This window comes from Leguminivora glycinivorella, chromosome 19, assembly GCF_023078275.1.
Source record: "Leguminivora glycinivorella isolate SPB_JAAS2020 chromosome 19, LegGlyc_1.1, whole genome shotgun sequence".
NCBI classification, from domain to species: Eukaryota; Metazoa; Arthropoda; class Insecta; order Lepidoptera; family Tortricidae; genus Leguminivora; species Leguminivora glycinivorella.
The window spans coordinates 10,008,191-10,026,019 of record NC_062989.1 but is presented as its reverse complement, the minus strand read 5'-3'; the positions used below and the strand labels follow the sequence as shown (position 1 = coordinate 10,026,019).

The following is a 17,829-nucleotide window of genomic DNA, read 5'->3' as shown; positions in this document are numbered from 1 at the left end:
ACACCACTCGGCCATTCGGACACGGTGGCAAAAAGTCGACATTTTCAAGTATATGACACAATTACCGAAGGCTTATTATGGCGCCCCCCGCCATCTCTGAAGTAGAACCGAACCTAGTTCGACCTCCTAACTGAATCAACTCATGTGATTACGAGTTAGCGAAGAGAGATGGCGCTGCCGTGCTAATTCTTAAAATTAACATTATCCATTATTTACTGAAACTGTTCATGTAACTAGTTAGATCAATAAATATTCTTGTAAAGCTACCATAGAAAATCGCGAATTTCCTTACAGTATGACTTCAAAACTACATTTTGCCACTGCGTTTTAAAGCCACCCCGGTTGACCGTACTGGTTTAAATCTCTAAACAATGAGTTATTCGGACCTGAGAAGTTATTTCATATGCCAGTCACTTTACAATGTATCATCTAGACAGAAAAAGAGAGACATATGTAAACAGAAGTAGTGCCTTTTCCTCAAATAGTCAAGTTCATTGCTTTGCCCGTACTTTGGTCCAAGATCACGGTTACAAAACGCCTTCTATTGTTCTTAAATAGATTTTCTGCATTCTATAATAATGTTAGTCCGACTAAGGACCGGTTCACACGGTGCGAGAACTCTTAAGACGATACGGTAGGGGTCAAATCTCCATACAAACGCTCTCGACTATTTCCTCCCTGGTTTTTGAAGATAGAGCAATGATTTTTTCAACACAGATTGTTATTATTTTTATCTGTGTCGGACCGTTTTGATTTTTTTGATATTCTGCTTTTTAAAGACTAGAGCCAATCAAAAATTTCCAAAAACGGCCTTTTTCATTGTGGCGCAAAAAAAGGTGTGATACTCAAGATTGGTAACAATTAACCAAAAAAGCTAAACGGTCCGACATAAATTATTTCATTGTTATTCAGATTCTCAAATTTCGTTCCGATTAATTAAGTTTTGAAGGAGGAAAGAGTCAAGAGCGGAACCTCGATTTTAAAGATTTTTTTGAAATATCTTTTGACTGAGTTGTTCTTAATGGACAATTTTTTTTCGATAAATCTAGTTAATAACACTTGTATATTTAACTAAAATTCCCAAGTTGAAAGGGGGTTCCTTTCCATTTTAGCATTTTCGCTACCGTATCCTCTTAAGCGGGTGATAGACGTTCGAGCAAGTCCGGTCGCGTAACTTTAAAACCGTCGCCCATAGTCGTCGACGATCCAACTGGTTTGAAATCTTCGTCTAAATAAGTGAAGCTTTAATGTCGTGTATGAAATGTCATACGAAATTGTCAAACGATTAAAAGCGACTAGGTACAGAAATCATCACTCATTTATGCCCGCTCATGAATTTCAGTACAATGTGGCACAGTCCGCTATGTATTTAAAATGGTATGCGATCATGGAAATAGGCCTTAAGACGGTTGTCCAGTAATTATAGTAAAAATTGCGTGTAACGGTGGGTAGGTACTGCTAATAGGCCTGTAATGACAATCAATGTTGTGACAGCAATTACTGACAAGGCAACATAGGCATCAGTTACACCTGCTTATCGCTGTAGGTGCATATTTCTTTAGTCTACTGATAGATTTAATACCTGAGAGGTAGAAAGAGAGATACTTGTAGTTCTGTGAGTAGAAAAGTATGCCTCTGCATAGAAGATTGTATGAAAAGGTGTTACTGTTAAGCCAATAATAATGCTCAGTGTACATTAGTTACTGCATTCCTTTCTTGTATGTAACCTCTCCACAATGTTATTTCCTATTTTGCTTCTCTCTCTGTTTTAGTTCTGTTCCTTTTCTATTCTGTTTTGTTCTTGTTTTACTTTTAAGTTTAGTTTTAGACAGTCTACGCTGAGCGGCATACTATTTGGTAGAACAGCAATGATTCACTTGTTTTATATATATGGTGTCGCATCTTTTCATGACAAGTAAATATTTTTTCTTTCTTTCTTTCTTTCTTTCAACTTAACTAAAATCGCACGCGAGTTCGTCTGCAGTCTAAATGAGTGGACTCTTTTGGTTGTTGTTGCTTCATATGATAAATTATTTGATGAGTTATGTAAAATTAATTAAAAATCGTTTGCGTAGTAGCAGGCTCGTAAATGACGCCACGCTATCTATTATAATTAGGTATAATATAGATGTATTATACTTAAGATATGGAATATCAGCAAGTCGGTAGATTACGGGTAATTTCTTGCCGTTTTTGCGATAAATTCTTTCATTTTATTTATGTCTAGGTAGTTTCGGTGGATAATTATTTATTTATAGTATTGTATTAGTGATAATTTCCTTAAATATGACACGTATTTACATTATAAACGGAAGGAAATATTTATTATATTAGTCCGTAACCGTATTGACATCACATACCCAATGATCTTTGTGGCTCAGATATTTTTTAATATTTCCTAAAACTGAATCAACCAAAAAATTGATTAAGTATATCATCGTGATTATAATAGTAAACCGTCACGTACGATAACTCACATGCGAGTTTCAGTACATTGCGGTACTTTATCAGTGTGCTGTGTGTATAAACCTCAAGAGTCCGCAATGTAACTAAAATCGCATGCGAGTTCGTGCGCTGTCTAAGAGCGGTTTCGCACTAGATCCGATCCGAACCAGTGAACATATGGTCCGTTGTAGCCGCAGAAGTAATTATATGGTAATATACACACGATCCGATCTCTGTCATCCGATTTCGGATTCGGATCGGTGGTATTGTAGTTCCACATTAATAACTTATATTGTCAAATAACGGCACACAAGAGTCACAAGCACAAGTAAAGAAAATAAGAGTACAAAGCACAGCACAGTATAGAAAAAGAGGAAGTCAGAAATAGCACAGAAGATAGGAAAAGTACATAAAGAAAGCACACATTAAAAGCGTAAGCTTAAAGCATTAAGCGGCGCACAAGCAAACCGAATATTATAATATTTATAATGCAAGCGAGTCGGCGCGTAAGCATTAACCGTTAGCTCGGGCGGCGCGAGCGCATGCGTCCAGCCTCGAGAGTGATAAATTGCCGACTGGCTGGGATTTCCGAGCGCACACGAAAGCGCGCTCGCCCGCCGATCTGCGGCGGAGCGGCCCGAGCGATAAGGCAGTACCTCAACGCCGCGCTTGCGTCGCGCGAAGCGTAACAGCATTTTAAAACATATTATTGTTCAAATATTTATTATTTATTACCAATATATTTAATACACCTGTCGCCACATCAGCCCCCCCGAGACCTTACGGTCGACAACCTAAGGTCGATAATAGTCGGGGAAACGTATATGGCGACCAGAGCGAGACACTTTAGGTTCTGAAGGAACGACAACTGAGCTGGGCGGCACGGTCGATGACGTTTTGGTAGGGCCAGACGATTCCGACAAGATGTAGGCAGGTTTTAACCTATCGACGGAAATAGAAACTTCCCTACCGGCGATGTCAACTCTAAAATATTTATCCGACCTATCAACTACCCTGTAGGGGCCAGCATACGGTGGCTGTAGCGACCTACGAACAAAATCTTGTCTCACAAAGACGTGAGTTGCAGTTGCCAAATCCTTATAAATAAAAACTTTGCCAGAACCATGACGAGCGACTTTTGTCGGTTGCAACTTTTTCATGTGTTGGCGCAAACGTGACAAGAAGTCGGTGTAGTCCGTCAGCTGGTCAGGCGTCGATTGCAACAAATCGCTGGGAAGTCTTAGCGGCTCGCCGTAAACTAACTCGGCGGTCGAAGCAGACAAGTCTTCCTTCCATGCACTACGGATACCTAAGAGCACTAGTGGAAGGGTTTCAGTCCAGCATTCATCTGCGTGGCACATTATGGCAGCCTTAAAATGACGGTGGAACCTTTCCACGAGCCCATTCGCTGCTGGATGATACGCAGTAGTCTGCAAGTGACGCGATCCAGTCATGGTTGCTATCTGACGGAACAAATTGGAGTCGAATTGCCTGCCTCGATCCGTAGTAATATTCTGCGGGCAACCAAAACGCGCTACCCACGTCGAAATGAAGGCCTTCGCAACGCTTTCCGCCGTAATGTCGTACAAAGGGACTGCCTCAGGCCAACGAGTAAACCTATCTACAGCCGTGAGACAGTACCTGAACCCATTCGATACAGGCAAAGGGCCAACCAGGTCGACGTGAACGTGCGAGAACCTACCAGTGGGGGGTTTGAAATCATGCACCGGGGCGTGCACGTGGCGTGAAACTTTAGACCGCTGGCATGGAATGCATGCACGCGCCCACATCCTACAATCTTTCTTAATACCAGGCCACACATATCGCTCAGTCACTAATTTGATAGTGTTCCTAGCGCTAGGGTGACTGAGTCCGTGAACAGCGTCGAATACCTGCTTCCGAAACTCAGATGTAATAAAAGGACGTGGAATCGGCCGGGATACATCACAGAACAGCTTGTCAGATCCAAATGATTTTTCCTGTAAATCCAGAGATGAACCGTCACGAAGTAAACTACGAAGCTCAGTATCTGTAGCTTGCGATAAAGCTAAAGCTTTCAAATCTAGCCCGTCTGTGATGGCATCAATCCGAGATAGTGAGTCCGCGACAACATTCTCCTCGCCCGATATATGCCTGATATCTGACGTAAATTGGGATATAAAATCTAGATACCGGAATTGCCGCGGAGAACACGAATCGAGGGACTTTTTAAAAGCAGAGACTATAGGTTTATGATCAGTGAGTATAAAAAACGGCTTCAACTCAATCATATGCCTAAAATACTTCACTGACTCGTAAATGGCTAAAAGTTCGCGATCGTAAGCGCTATACCTCGTCTGAGCAGGTGTCAATTTGCGAGAGAAGAATCCCAACGGTTGCCAATGACCCTCGACCTGCTGCTGTATCACGGAACCAATCGCGAAATCTGAAGCATCTGTTACCACCGCTAAAGGAGCGGAAGGGTCTGGATGAGCCAGGAGAGCGGCATTAGCGATACTTGACTTGCAAGCATCGAAAGCCTCCCCTGCCTCCGGAGTCCAGACAACTGGGCTGTTGCTCTTCACCCCTGGACCACTTAACAGTGCATGGAGAGGAGCCTGTAATTTAGCAGCGCCAGTAATAAACCGCCTGTAGAAATTAAGCGCACCTAGAAAACGCCTCAGATCCTTAATCGTCTTAGGTCTAGGAAAGTCCTGGATAGCCTTAACCCTAGCTCCTATAGGCTTAGTACCCTCCGACGAAACCAAGTAACCTAAAAACTCTACTTCAGGTACCGCAAATACACATTTGTTAGCGTTTAACAAAATACCGTGCTCATTGAAACGCTCAAAAACGGCTCTCAAATGAGCTACATGTTCAGTGTCATCAGCGGAGGCTACTAAAACGTCATCGATGAACGGAAAACAGAAATCAAGACCCCTAAGGACTTCATCCATAAACCGCTGAAATGTTTGCGCTGCGTTGCGCAAACCAAAACTCATAAATGGGAATTCAAAAAGTCCAAAGGGAGTCGTGATCGCCGTCTTTGGAACGTCCTCAGGCGCGACGGGAATCTGATTGTACGCGCGCACTAAATCTAACTTGCTAAAAACCTTGCATTTAAAAAGGTTATGCGAGAAATCAGCGATATGCCGCACTGGGTACCTATCTGGAACAGTCCGTGCGTTAAGAGCGCGATAATCGCCACAAGGACGCCAGCCATTGTCCTTTTTAGGTACCAAGTGCAGCGGGGACGACCAAGGACTCTCCGATCGTCGCGCAATACCCGAGCGTACCATATCCTCAAATTCCCGTTTCGCAATTTTGAGGCGATCCGGTGCCAAACGCCGTGGCCTTGAAAACACAGGCGCACCTGGCGTAGTCTTAATAAAGTGCTGCGTCTGGTGTTTACATTTACGCTCTTGAGGATTACCGGCAGGCCTAATAATGTCCGGGTATTCTTCAAGCAGGGCATGAAATGGCACATTGCCAGTAATGACCTTGATTTGCGCGCACTCGCAAGCTGAAGCATCTACAGCGGCTGATGAGAGCAAAGTTATTCCATCGACTAGACGAGCATAGCGAACATCGACAAGCAAACTGTAAAACGAGAGAAAATCCACCCCGATAATAGGTTTGCTCACATCAGCAATGACAAAGCGCCAACAAAACATACGGCGTAAATTAAAATCAAGCGCTAAGGTTAGCCAGCCATAAGTACTAATAGCAGTGTTATTAGCAGCATACAGTTCATAATCAGTCTTTTGTAAATGACGACGATGCGCACGCAAAAAACTAACCGGGTAAACACATAAATCGGACCCGGTGTCCACCAAAAACTGCACTTTCGACTTTGCGTCGGTAACAAATAAACGCTTCGACACTGGAACACCATCACTGGTCGCTACAAGCGACCGACTAACTAGTTTTTTGAGTACGCACAGGGGGAAAGGCACTTATCTGCTTTATCCGCGTATTTGTAGTGGTACCAGCATAGGCGCTGGCCGTCGCCACTGGGCTTGCCCGCCCGCGAACGGCTCCGGGAACGGTTCCGTGGCTTGCCGCGGGACCTCGACCGGGGCGGACCTTGACGGCCCCGGGAGGTGGACATCGCGTCAAGCCTCGACGTCAACGCGTCGATTTTCTGGTGCAACTGGTCGATTACAGAAACTGGAACGCTAGATGCTGAAGCCGCAGCCACCTGATAACCGGGTCCCGGCGGTGTAACCTCATGCACCTTGTCCGCCATCTGGGCTACCGTATCCAAGGGCAAGTTGTCCTGATAAGCGACAATACTCTGTAGCACCGTCGGTAACCGGCTCATCCACAAGTGCCGGATAAAGTCATCCGGATAATCCGCACCCGCTAAACTCCGGATATGCCGCAGGAACTGGCTCGGCTTCCTGTCGCCGAGCTCCTCTTTTGACATTAATTGCTTCAAACGCTCCTGCTTAGAGCTCGACAACCGAGCTATGAGCTCTCTTCTAAGTGTACCATATTTATCACTCGCCGGCGGGTTGGTAATAATATCCTCCACCTCTACCGCGTACTTGTATTCCAAAACCGATATGGCGTGATAAAACTTGGTACTGTCACTCGTAATCTTGGTCAAATTAAACTGGCCGTCGAGCTGTGCGAACCACATAGTCGGCTTATCCGGATAAAACGGCGGCGGTTTTACGCTAATGTGACTCACTGCTGCTTCACCAGCGCCGGCCCCCACCCCAGGGGCCTGCACCGGCCTCCTAGGTGTCTCAACCTCGGTATCAGACATTTTGATATTTAAAATTGTAAAACGTCTATAAAAACTTAAAACTGTTCTCAATACTAAGTGCTTGTTAAAAGATAAAACGATAAAAATGTCTGTTAAAATTTAAAACTCAAACGTTTGTTATAAATTAAAATTGAAAAATAACCGTTACACGGCAAAATTTAAAAATGTCCGTTATACGGTAAAATCTTAAAACGTCCGTTACACAACCGTCCAATTCAACAGAGGTCACCAAATTATGTGGTGAACTAGCCTAGCGAGATAAGTAAAACAAGCTAGTTCCACATTAATAACTTATATTGTCAAATAACGGCACACAAGAGTCACAAGCACAAGTAAAGAAAATAAGAGTACAAAGCACAGCACAGTATAGAAAAAGAGGAAGTCAGAAATAGCACAGAAGATAGGAAAAGTACATAAAGAAAGCACACATTAAAAGCGTAAGCTTAAAGCATTAAGCGGCGCACAAGCAAACCGAATATTATAATATTTATAATGCAAGCGAGTCGGCGCGTAAGCATTAACCGTTAGCTCGGGCGGCGCGAGCGCATGCGTCCAGCCTCGAGAGTGATAAATTGCCGACTGGCTGGGATTTCCGAGCGCACACGAAAGCGCGCTCGCCCGCCGATCTGCGGCGGAGCGGCCCGAGCGATAAGGCAGTACCTCAACGCCGCGCTTGCGTCGCGCGAAGCGTAACAGCATTTTAAAACATATTATTGTTCAAATATTTATTATTTATTACCAATATATTTAATACACCTGTCGCCACAGTATGGTAGTACGAAACGAAAACGCTCTAGATGGGCCCCCTGACATAATCTAGTGCATGTGCCTTTTATGAATGTTTAAAGAACAACCAAGTCTTTAGATCGCTTTATCTTCCAAACACAGAGAACCTCCTATAGAGTAGCAGTCTTGTATATTTTGTTCGCGATACGAGTCACCAGTGCCAGGGGTGCGAGGAGCGGGCAGGGAATGTGTTAAGCGCGCTGTGATTGGCCGTTTCAAGGACGGCGGGCAGTCGCGCCAGATGAAAGGGACTGTCCCTTTACTGACGCGTAAGTGGCCAATGTAAGTTGACCTATGCCGGCTCTGAATAAATTATAAATATGACTTTTATGTGGAATGTAATGACGTCTGTTTTTAAATTTGAGCTTCTTGTTACCTTTCCACACCATTTCACACTACAGGTGGACATCTTTAAGACATCAAAATACCCTTTTTCAATTTTTTTACTGCGAAAAACACGCGCTGCTTTCGGGTCTGTTACTTGGCCGCTACTGATCGGGCACGGCGAGCGCCCGCGCTTATATCAGTGCAAATACTAGGAAGGCTGGCGACCGCGAGTCGTCTTGTAATGGATGTCTATAGGGGTTGGTCTGTGCTTCCAAATAAATTGTACGAATAATGGAAGTAAATATATGTATAATGGAATAGGTCAAAAACCCCGACTTAATCACTCCAATGATAATGAAATACTTATCGAGCAATTAGATAAACTGGCTGACAGAAAATAAACTGTTAAATAGTGAGATAAAGTTCATTTTAGTCGGTGTATTTATTGCGTTATTGACATTGAGATTTTTCTTTAATTTGATGTAATTGTTTAATGAAAGAGATTAGTAGGTATTTAATCGGTTTATTAATAACTAATTTTCTATTACCGCAGTGTGAGAACATCCGAAATCATTAGAGAAACTAACTGATTAGGAAACCGTCCGAAGACTCCGAAGCGAAACCTCAAATTAGGTAAAATCTTAAAAATTACACGTTTGCATTATATTATAGACAAGTTACGTTTACCGCTTACGTATCATATAGCTTTCAAACTAGCCAAATTATAACCAAATCTAACGTAAGAATAAAATACCAACATGGAAAAGAGCGGCTTATAAATTTTTGGGGGAAATGCTTTTACGCATGCCACCCGGTTCGGGGGAACCAGGGGCGATGACGGACTAACCAATTTAGGAATACCGTCTAAAATCAACAACGAATTCCGTCTCCGTCTTGGCTGCCGCAGGGTCTATTTCAAGTGTCCTATATCGACTAGAAGTCATAGAATACTCCAAAAGCCCGAAACACTATTGTTCCATGATAGAAAAGATTAAAAAATATCAGACTTACATTATTTTGGTCACCACCATCCGGTAAATGTAGGGACTCTATGCAGATGACGAAGTTGTCCTTCATGTAGCCAGGGTTCTGTAAAAACATACAAATATATGGTCAGTTCATTTATGTGTCTTTGCACCTATTAAAACAATATTATTTATTAAAATTCGTGGTAAAATTCCATCACTAATAATATATTTTCAACATTTCACTTTCGTCTTGGTAATACCGAAGTCATTTTTAACCGACTTCAAAAAAGGAGGAGGTTCTCAATTCGACTGAATGTTTTTTTTTTTTTTTTTTTTTTTGTATGTATGTTCCTCGATATCTCCGAGAATTGTGGACCGATTTTCAAAATTTTTTTTTGATCGAACGGGTATAATCCCGAGATGGTCCCATTGGCACCAAGTCAGGGTCTGATGATGGGATCCTGGAGAAATCGAGGGAACTCTTCAAATGTTATAGGCACATGTAATGTTTTCAGTGTATTTTTCAAAGGTAAACCAGTATTTACGCCTGATGGTAATAATTTTATGTGGCTGAGCTGATGATGGAAGGTCAACTCCTCAATGGTTAGGAGTTAAAGGATAATTCTTTCACTAGTGTACATGTATTCGGACTGATACATATAATATCAATAGGAACCACTAAAAATCAACAAATAAATAAACTTTTTTAACAAAAAATAAAACCGCCTTCAAAAATAAGCGCGTTACAAAACACGAAGAAACTAAAAAGCAAAAAATAATAAACCTTTGAATTCAGATTTCTTATCGTATTGCAATAATCTAAACATCCAAATTATAAACAAATCAATTATTTTTGCAGTCGGTTTCGATCAAAAAAAAATTTTGAAAATCGGTCCACAATTCTCGGAGATATCGAGGAACATACATAAAAAAAAAAAAAAAACATTCAGTCGAATTGAGAACCTCCTCCTTTTTTGAAGTCGGTTAAAAAGGTGTCCCATTTGACCAAGTGAGGTCTTTTTCTAAAAGACGTGTTTTTAGTCTGACCTATGTACTTCTAGCTAGGTGAATATGGCCCATAGTTACAAATGATTTGAAGGACCTTACGACCCCATCTACTTTAGCGACGTTCATAGCGTAACATAACAAGTACCAAAGATCACATCATGCCATTGCTCTCAGACTATCGTCACATGTCAAAAATCAGGGTTCATATACTATTGTTTTAACAGTATATATTTTTAGATTTGCTGTAAACAAAATTTCCCAGAATATGTAATAATAATTTGTCTACGTCATTGTTTAGTGACGACAGTAGTCTTAAAGTCGATGAACTTTTTTTATACATTCATGTACTTAGCAGTACCAGTACCTAATTTGCTTCGACTGCTTCAATAGCAAAAACTGAGGCAATCGTCCGTCGGACAACGGAGCAAAATGAAAAAAAGAAATTCACGATGGACTTAGCTTTGATAGTCTATTTTTACCTTCTTGGATCAACGAGCTTCGTCGACAATTTAGACTTTTAAATCTAAGTCGATTTAATAGTCCAGTAGTTATGTAAGTAATGTGCTAGTTTTCAATGCACAACGGCCATCACATGACGCATATTTTTGCGGCCCAAAATTCCTTCCATGAAACGTGTCAGTGGTTTAAGGTCATTGCACACTTACACAGGGCTTTCCTTACTGTAAATTGTGACGTGACGGTCAGTCGCGTCATCATAACTTATGTTGCGTCCACACATATAGCAATTCCGAGAATATTCGTGATGACATCGCTCGTTATCCAAGGGAATTGAGTGGCGGAATCGCGATATGTGTTGACGCGGCATCATATCAGGATGGACTCGAAGTAGGTCCATTACCTTTTGTATAACAGTTCGATTGGCACAGTTTAGACATTGAATAGAAGAGTGTCGCAAATTGCAACTTGTAAGGGCATTCATTAATTCATGGGACAACGTCTTTCACGACTGTACTATCCTATACGGGACCGGGATTTAGGCACGTCCGCATTTGTGACAGTTAAATTTCAGTAACGTCCTCTCTAATAAGCTCGTGCCTTTTTTCGCGTTTGCGGGCTACATCTTCAAATGGGTTGTCATGGATTTAACCTTCCACGATGGTATCCCTCCACTTATCACGATCTTCCCAAGTGTCTCTATCTCTACCGATGTTAAAAACAAGAGTTGTAAAGGCATCACAGTAAAAAAAGTGGCATAATCTAGATATCTTTCACCCACTTACCGTAAAAACAGTCGGTAAGCGTTCCACGCCTCCTCATGGGACCCCTTGGGCGCCAGAAACCTGATGAAAGCCGGCACCTTCGACGCCAAGCGTTATATCTATCCCTCTCTCACTTACCGTAAGAACAGTCCGGCAGTAAGGGTAAGCGTTCCACGCCTCCTCGTGCACCTCGAGGGACCCCTTGGGCGCCAGAAGTCTGATGAAAGCTGGCACCTTGGACGCCAAGTGGTAGATCTTGTATGTGTATTGCCCAGATGAGAACTTGCCGCCTGTACAAGGGAAATAGCATTAGTGTTTTGTTTGATGGAAGAACGAATTTTGAATGTACAATTTTTGAATTTCGTTTTCGTTTCACGGATAAGGCTGTGATGACTAAAACTGTGCGACCAATAGAATCACTGCACGCCGCTGAGCGAGTAACACAAATTAACTGATTCTATTGGTTCAAAAAACCCTCACACAGCTTTATTCGTAAACCAGCCTAAAGGTAAAGGCTAATATCGTTAGCTACAATAGTATCTGCGGGGAATCATTCAAACAATTTCTAGTGGCAACAATTTGTATGATTCGCCTGTCAGATATTTTTGCAGCTGACTATCCAAAATATCGCCATAAGTACCTAAATCAAATTGTTACACGATATACGGTTGACCGTTACGCATGTTTAATAAATTACCAATTAAAAGACAGAAGACATGAAAAAAAGACACCGATAAACCAATGAAAAGTCAATGATGTCTTCTGCTGTCTTTTCGCGAGAAGGAAACTGAGCAAATAAATACTAATAGTATACTTTACACTTGTACAGTGGGCTGTAAAATTGCGTAGAGAACTCATGAATGAATTCATTGATATATTCGCCATGCACTTTTGCAGCTGATAGTACATACAATCTAATCTAACTAAACTAAGTGCTAGGTGAAGGACACAACAATTGGCATAACATTATCTCATTCATATTAAAGTTGGTATTGATTCAAACTTTCACGATTTTTACACATATTTAAAATTGCAAACGGGACTTTAAAACATAGTGTTTAAAACATAGTAAATACGCGATTAAGTCCCGTTTGCAATTTTAAATAAAGTTGGTATTTTTGGTTAATTCTGGCTTCCGAGATTTAAAGCAGACAAATTATTTAAACCTGACACAGTATATCAAGTATATGTGACGTTATGTGAATAAAGGGACCTTAGACCTGATTTAGACGGCGTGCGAACTCACATGCGGTTTTAGTTACATAGCGGGATGTTGAGGGTACATACGATTTTGCACAGCCATCAAATACCGCAATGTAATAAAACTCGTATGCGAGTTCTCGTACCGTCTAAATGGGCCCTTATTGTCGATGGCGTGGCGCTTACGTCCCGCGGTGTCGTATTTGTAATACGAACATCGCTCAGAACGCCTTAAGAGGATACGGTAGCGAAAATGCTAAAATGGAAAGGAGCCCCCCCTTTCAACTTGCGAATTTTAGTTAAATATACAAGTGTTATTCTCAGTCAAAAGATATTTCAAAATAGTTATTTGTTATACAAGGGGGCAAAATTGTATTTTAACGCCGAGTGTGGAATTGAAAAACGAGCAAGTGAAAGGATTCTATAGTTGAACCACGAGCGAAGCGAGTGGTTCGAGAATAGAATCCTGAACTTGCGAGATTTTTAACACACGAGAAGTAAAATACATTTGCACCCGAGTGTAACACAAAACTTTTCCCCTCACTATAGCGAGGAAACTACAGCGCAAAAAATGCATTTATCACGGCTTCCAGAAGTTTCACAGGTGGTAAATCATCTTTATTACTAGATTCACCTACTTTTGTCAATTTTAAAGCAGTTAATTTGATTTTATTCAAGGTCAAATTACTTTACCCACTAGTTGATAAAATGCGTTTTTACCCGCTGTTATTAAAGGACAAAACACGTGTTTCCGAGCTAGTGATGGAAAAAAATCTTTAAAATCGAGGTTCCGCTCTCGACTCTTTCCTCCTTCAAAACTTAATCAATCGGAACGAAATTTGAGAATCTGAATAACAATGAAATAATCTAAGTCGGACCGTTTAGCGTTTTTGGTTAATTGTTACCATTCTTGAGTATCACACCTGTTTTTGCGCCACAATGAAAAAGGCCGTTTTTGGAAAATTTAGATTGGCTCTAGAGTCTTTAAAAAGCAGAATATCAAAAAAATCAAAACGGTCCGACACAAATAAAAATAATAACAATCTGTGTTGGAAAAATCATTGCTCTATCTTCAAAAACCAGGGAGGAAATAGTCGAGAGCGTTTGTATGGAGAATTGACCCCTACCGTATCGTCTTAAGCGCCATCGACAATAAGGTCCCTTTACCCAGATAACGTCACATATGTGGAAACAAACCAAATTTAGAAAATACATAAAAAAGACACTATGAACCACTGCCGTTAAAAACACACGGTGGAAATTTCTCCCTTAGTCATTTCTTAATTAGTTTAATTAGGAAATAAAAAGGCTATTTAAGCAGTATTTTCATTATCACACACTGTTTTATCACCGGGAGTAAAGTTACATACGAATTGGGTTATGTAGGGTTCTACAAACTAACTGGAGCATCGGTTAGATAAACCGATTTTTGATATTGTGACAAGTAAGCACGCATTTTTTTAACTGCTGCAGAGAAATGGCACATCTACCATCATCATCCTTGCGTTCTCCCAGCAATTGCCATGGCCCATGAGAGCCTGGGGTTCGCTTTGACAGCATCCTAAGATTTGCGATTTTTACGAAGGCGACTGCCATCTGACTTTCCAAAAGGTAAAGACCTTAGGCGCGGTTTCTACACGATGCTTTCCTTCACCGAAAAACGATTGGAAAACATTAATGGATATTTCGTAAATAAGTTTCGAAAAACTCAGCCGGGGTTCGAACCTGCGACTTCCGGATTAAAAACAGCTAAGATCTGATTTCGAAGAAGCTGATTTCGTGGCACTTCATTATTTTCTGTCTTGTTGTTATTATGTGTATTTTGTCTTGCCTGTGTTCCCGAATAAATGTTTTCAGTACAGATGGTGTTTTTTTTACGCACTAGTGCGAGAAGTGGTTCATTATATGCCAGGTCGAAACTTCGGAGGCTCATCTGTACTGAAAAATCTCGTACGATACGCGTGCGAAAAGGAAATTCGTAACTCGTGTCGATTTAAAACACTCCCTTCGGTCGTGTTTTAATTTATCGCCACTCGTTTCGAACTTCCTTTTTTACGCACTTGTATCGTAATGTACTATTATTCTATTTTATTCTATTTTAAGCTACCGGCAGCGCTTTTTTATGTTACCATAAAATATCTATTACGTCTAGGTCTAGCATACCTACAATTGACGCTAAAAATCATTTGAGCATCACCATTTTATCAAATGGCGAACATTTTTTTTTTTATGCTATGGCAATCGTCTTAAGACATTTTTGCCAGCTTCAAATTGGCGAACATTATCAACGAAAACTTTACGTCAGTCGATTGAAAGGGAGAACAAGTTTACGTTTCATGACGTAACGATCGTCTCGTAACGTCAATGAAGCTGGTTTTATAACTCTTAAGTTCAATGTTCATGTTAAACTTGTATTTCTAGGTAACATAGCGTTCAAGGCTTCCAAACTTGGCCTTTAGCAGAAATATGTTTTTTTTGTTCAGAACACGTACAGATAAAGATGTATTTTGTTCGTTGGCTTTGGAGTTTTCTAGTCATAAGTTTATATGAACAATATTTCAATAAAAAGTTTTAAATGGAGCTAAGCTGAAAGCAAAGTAAGTATTACATAATTCCCATAACAATGTCAAAGTTGTCTGAGTGTGTGACTAATTCCTTAATTTCCTCTTTGTGATTAGCAATATTTTTCTATTTTTTTTATATATTCGACATTTCAGAGAACGATATAGGAACACTCGCTATGAAATGTCCTCAAATCTATAAAGGAATCTACAAAGAACTTTGATATGTAAATAAGCAAACACTCGCAATGCATGCTGTTACTAGGTCGTCTAGGTCGATTCCATAATATTACCGTCTGCGTTAATGCGTACTTATTATCACAAAGCCAACGCTAAAAATTCGTAAGCTATTGTTAGATCAATAATTAGCAACAAGAACTGAACACATTTGTTCAAAGTAGACTTGCATCGAAATATATGACCTAATTCTGACTCAGATATTTCGAGCCCAGCATACTTGATGAATATACATATTCGTTATTTTAATTTGCAAACATTTTTTACAAGTACGTGTTTATATAAAAATCTAATATAAGCTACTATTTTTTTATAATTACTAATTACATTAAGACGTGTTAATGTATAAAAATAGTGTTTGATTTTTGAATACTTACTGAATGGTAGTTTATTATTTTGTTAAAGATATTTTATGTTTTGTTCTTGTACAAGTCATGAGTTATTCATAATTTAAATGACTTAGTCTATTTCTTAGCGTAAAAAAATATTTTGTTGTATATTTTAGATAAGTAGTTTATTTTTTTTAAAGATGATTATTAGGTTTTTGTAACGATTTTTTGTTGAAAAAGCACAGATAATTTAAATATGTGTCTAGAAATGATCATTACTCTAATAGTTAATTTATAGTATTTTATTCAACAGGCGTTTAAAGGAGGTCAAGAAATATGAGTGGCGTACTTTCCACGAGTATTTTGGAGTCAGTTAAACACCATTGCATACAATACTTTTACAACGACCATGCACTTAGTTTTTAATAGTTTTTTTTTAATAATTCTCGCGAAATTCAGACTGTTTCCTGTATTGCAAAGGTTTGCACTGTCAGCTCAGCTGCCCAAAGCCTTCCCGCGCACGCACGCAGTATCGTTAATGCAATGCGTTGCCATGATTACAGAACCAAACAATGCGTTTTCAGTTTTTTCGATACGCACAATCCTGTAAATGACGAATAACAGTTCGGGAGTAGAAAAATCATTAAAAGGTTTGATTAATAAATAATGTATTGATTTTTACATACCTAATAACATAAGTGACCATGACTGATATGTTACTTAACACTTATAAAGTTAAAAATATGCATAGGTAGAGTATTTTACAACAACAATTTATGTGCTTTAACATGTTTATTTAAGACTCATAGATATTTTTAAACAATTAGCAAAAGTGGGTTAAGTATCATAACACAGTCTTGAAAAAGTTTGACGTCGTCGAACAATTCGCAATAAACTTGTAGGTCAATGTAGGTAATGTACAGTCAGCAGCAGAAGTTCCGTAACGGGCAAGGTGTTCACAACGATCCTAGCACGCTCTTATTGTCTTAAAAATGAGATCGTGTCAAGTTCATTTTGAACACCTTGCCCGTTACGCAACTTCTGCTGCTGACTATAGGTATAGTGTTGCGTGACTTGATGACTTCCCGATTAAGGTACCTATGTATTATAATTATGTTAAAATTATTTACAGGATGCCCAAGATTTTAATGAAACCCTCTGAAAAAGTGTGGCTTATTGTTACTTTCTAAATTTGTTTGCATCTAATATGTATAACAATTTAACATCGTTGAGTATTTTGGCACGATCCCTTGGTCAACAATTCCTGTTTATTATCAAATGAACAGTGGCGTTGTTTACCACCGAGTTGAACAAAAATACTAAACAAGATGGTAACTATTTTAACGTGTAACGAACGTAATACGTTTGTTTACGAACCTATTAATGTTAAAAATAGCGCTGACAGCTGTCAACGTAAACACGTGACGTTTCCATAGCTTTTAATTTTACATTAGAAGGCAACTTTAACTATCCTGCCTGTGCCTGAGGTAATAAAGTATGTAGAGTTGTAGACTTGACGAGTTGACTGGTATTATTATGAATGTCAAGCCTATAACTAGTCAGTCCTCAATTGGAAGTCACTGTTTTGAGAATGTTGACAGTTTTAATGGATGATCTTCTAAATATATTAGTTATTACCTTAATATATAAGGTCCTAATTTATTAGTTGCAGATATTTTAACACATGATACTTTACATTAAAATAATTAACTTTAAATATAAATTAAGAAATATTTTCATGTAACTTTTTTGATTTCATTTTCCTAACAAAAAAATTAATTATAATTTCGTCTAAAAAAAATCATCATGTGCATTATCACATGTCACAATAACACTGTCTGTCATGTCAACAATTGTTTGTTGTAAATGTCGTAAAGGTTCGGCGGAAAAACTGCACATGTCATTGAAGTGGCCAGTTACAGTTAAGTGGTACGTAAAAGAGGTACTAGAATCTGTTCAATGAGTTTTCATTTAATAATCACATAAACAGGGTGT

General features: G+C 39.7%; 1 protein-coding gene across 1 annotated transcript in view; it reads right to left on the bottom strand.

Annotated features, from left to right (window-relative positions):
* The window catches only part of LOC125236606 (phosphatidylinositol transfer protein alpha isoform), a 38,201-nt gene that overhangs the window by 5,165 nt on the left and 15,207 nt on the right, over nucleotides 1–17,829 (bottom strand). The window contains 2 exon segments of the mRNA XM_048143468.1: nucleotides 9,323–9,400; nucleotides 11,646–11,797. Coding sequence (XP_047999425.1) covers nucleotides 9,323–9,400; nucleotides 11,646–11,797 — 230 coding nt within the window.